This window comes from Anneissia japonica, unplaced genomic scaffold (assembly GCF_011630105.1).
Source record: "Anneissia japonica isolate Jap-2015-1 unplaced genomic scaffold, ASM1163010v1 scaffold287714_len2871179_cov188, whole genome shotgun sequence".
Taxonomy (NCBI): domain Eukaryota; kingdom Metazoa; phylum Echinodermata; class Crinoidea; order Comatulida; family Comatulidae; genus Anneissia; species Anneissia japonica.
In genome coordinates this window covers 1,339,317-1,342,371 of record NW_022755542.1, presented here as the reverse complement: position 1 = coordinate 1,342,371, position 3,055 = coordinate 1,339,317, and the positions used below count along the sequence as shown (strand labels likewise).

General features: G+C 36.1%; 1 protein-coding gene across 8 annotated transcripts in view; it reads left to right on the top strand.

Moving 5' to 3' along the window:
* The window catches only part of LOC117123682 (DNA polymerase lambda-like), a 47,753-nt gene that overhangs the window by 3,584 nt on the left and 41,114 nt on the right, over positions 1 to 3,055 (top strand). For 7 of the 8 annotated variants that reach the window (XM_033269688.1, XM_033269693.1, XM_033269696.1 and 4 more), the window contains exons 4-5: positions 1,858 to 1,965; positions 2,783 to 2,962. In XM_033269688.1, coding sequence (XP_033125579.1) covers positions 1,858 to 1,965; positions 2,783 to 2,962 — 288 coding nt within the window. Of the gene's footprint in view, positions 1 to 780; positions 859 to 1,857; positions 1,966 to 2,782; positions 2,963 to 3,055 lie in introns of all 8 variants that reach the window. The other variant, XM_033269689.1, reaches the window with a different exon arrangement.

The window sequence follows — 3,055 nt, the reverse complement described above, 5'->3', positions numbered from 1 at the left end:
ACCTCTGCCACTTCCAGTAATAACAATAATTATTTTAAACCTGTCTCTTATACACATCTAGATGTGTATAAGAGACAGGATTAGAACGGTACGGTATTATTGATATGCGGTTGGCGAGGAAACAATGTTTTCGTTCTATTATTCAATTTAAGCTAAAAGTAAAACCAAACAAAAATTGACAATTCAAAATATCTGTATTAAACCATAATAAACTAGAAATATAAGTAATTGTTTCGTATTGTGATAGTTTTGTTTATCTGTTGAACCATACCACATTAAAAAAAAACGTCTTTCTTTACCAAACGCTTCGATCGCGATCGGCGGTCCTTTTTAAGTGAACCGGTGATGTCACTGCCGTCGGTCTGTAAGTTGTCTTCCCGTCAATTGATAAAGATCGTCCTTATCATAATAAAAAATAATATCGTTGAAAATTTCAAGTATTAGAATACGTTTTTTTTTTGTCCAACAAGAAAGAATATTTTCATATGTTTTTCGATCTAGGAACAGATGAATTTCTTCTCTGATACCTAAAAAAAATATCCCAAAAATACGCCTGCCGGAAGTCGGCCTCTAGTAAGTTAATTACAATAATATTAAAGTGTGTTTCGATATTTTAGGACTCTCCTTTAAATCTCGTAAACACCACTATTTTCCTCTCAAAAACTGCACCCTCTTAGCCTCATTGAGACTTATCACATTGTTAGGCCCAAATGAGTGCCACTGTTTAATGAAAATGAATGCAAATAATAATTAACAACTTTATCTGTGTTTGTGTGACAGAAAGGTGACTGGGTTTGTGCAAAACCATCAACTACTCAACCGGAAAATGTAAACAAACACATCACCGATAAACTGCAGGTAAATTATGATAGGCCTATGTATTATTGTGGGGGGGGGGGGGTGGTTTCTGAATCTGTTTCAGTACATCGATAGGCATATGATTACGTCATATTTTGTTTTCGTTATCGATGTTTATACATGTTATGTTTCACACTTCAACTGGGAACAACTGCGTCGGCCGACGAGTCGATCGACGGTCACCTTAAGTCCGTAGGTCAAATCCATCTCCGTTAATGTGTGCGCTTGACGGCGCGAAGACGTCTGTTGGTAGTTTGGCATCCCATACTCAATGGATCGTCATTAAATGTGATTGGCTGATACGCGTACCTCGTCTCGCTTCGTGTTCCGTAATACCGGGTCGGGGTCGGCCAACGACCGTGCCCGCAGTATGTGCCCGGCCGGCTTTCCAAACGAATTCACGATTCAGAGCGCACTGCAGACGATGCTGCCTAACCCCATTAACTTTCGAAATCTGATACTCCTGTTTTGCGCAGAGTTATTCTATTAAATATTTGCAGTATATTATTGATGTTAACATCAATTTATCCGAATATGCATTTTGTAATGTGATATCCGTTTTTCTACTTACGAATATGATTGATGATTCTCGTAAAAGTCATATAAGCTGTGACCATAAGGTATAGCATATGAATGGAAGATGAGTTCAGCATATCTAAAATTAAATATGGGAATGTGCTGAAAAATCTGAAATTGATGACAGGGACGATCTCCACAAAAAAATTATGATATTGATAATGGAGGTGGGCTGAAAACTAAAACTGATTACAAGCATAAACTCAACAAATTCAAAATTAGTAAAGGGGTAAATCTAAAAAATTCTACAATTGATAACGTAACCGTATTTTTTATCGTTTAATTTGTTTAAGACTGCAAAACCATAGGCCTATACCTATAACTTAACCGTGCCTGGAAATAATAATAAGAAATTATCATTGTTATTTTAATTTCTGTTATATCAGCATTTGTTGTAATTATTTTTTTTGTCGGATTGATAAGATACTACAGCAGGCATATGAAAATACCAAAGACCAATGGAGAGCATTTGGATACAAAAAAGCCATTAATGCCCTTAAGAAGCACCCAACTAAAGTGACGTCATGGGAGGTGAGTTACTGTATCCTTTTATTCCTTATCATTATCATCATCATCTGTCATCATATTCATCGTCCATTCCAACCCTGTCTTCGTCATTGCCATTATCACTATCTTTTTTTTTCTTTTTCATGCATAACCAAGATCTTATGAACACAAGATCTCCGCGATTTTCGCGTGCAAATTCGGTAATAACGAAGTGTACGGCACCCTCTTGCAAAACTGAAAACTTTTGAACTTTGACTGCTCTGACCTTAGCGTACGCCGCGCGACTTTACGTTTTACAATGTGCCCTCTCTTTAGAACATAAGGAACAAATTAAAGTACTCATTAACGAACTTCGGCGTAACGCGAACACCCTATCTCAGATCCATGGCAACGACTAGGACGCCCTCTCCCAAAACTGATTACTTTTCTGTGCCAAATCGACGCTTCTATTTGTTACGCGTATAATCGCGGAGAACGCCATCTTGTGTTTATAAGATCTTTGATGCATAGGCAGTATAATATGATAATCAACATTGCCCTTTCCATACTTTCACCATCATCATCTGTATCACTGTCATCCTGTGTATCACCGTAATCATGACCATCATCCTAATGACATCATTTTAATTATCATTGTCATCATTATCATCGCCTATATATGCATTGTAATATGATAGGAAAAAAGCCTAATGTAATTTGAGTTTTAAACGTAAGCACACATTAGAATATTATTACTGTCTTATCATTGTTATTATTATCATTGATATTATTATCATCATTATTATCATGAAAATATTAACTATAATCACTGTCATGATTTAATCTCATAAATGTATTTTAGGAAGCAAATCGTATACCAGGTGTCGGATCAAAGCTTGCCGACAAGATAATCGAAATAGTTGAAAGTGGTCACCTACGAAAAATAGATCATGTTTGTAAAGGAGAGGAGATGGAAGCATTGAACAAATTCAATAATATCTGGGGTGTAGGACCGACAACAGCTCAAGGATGGGTGCAACAGGTAATGCAAAGGAACATACATACATATACATATATATATATATACACACACACATATATATATACACACACACATATATATATATACACACAC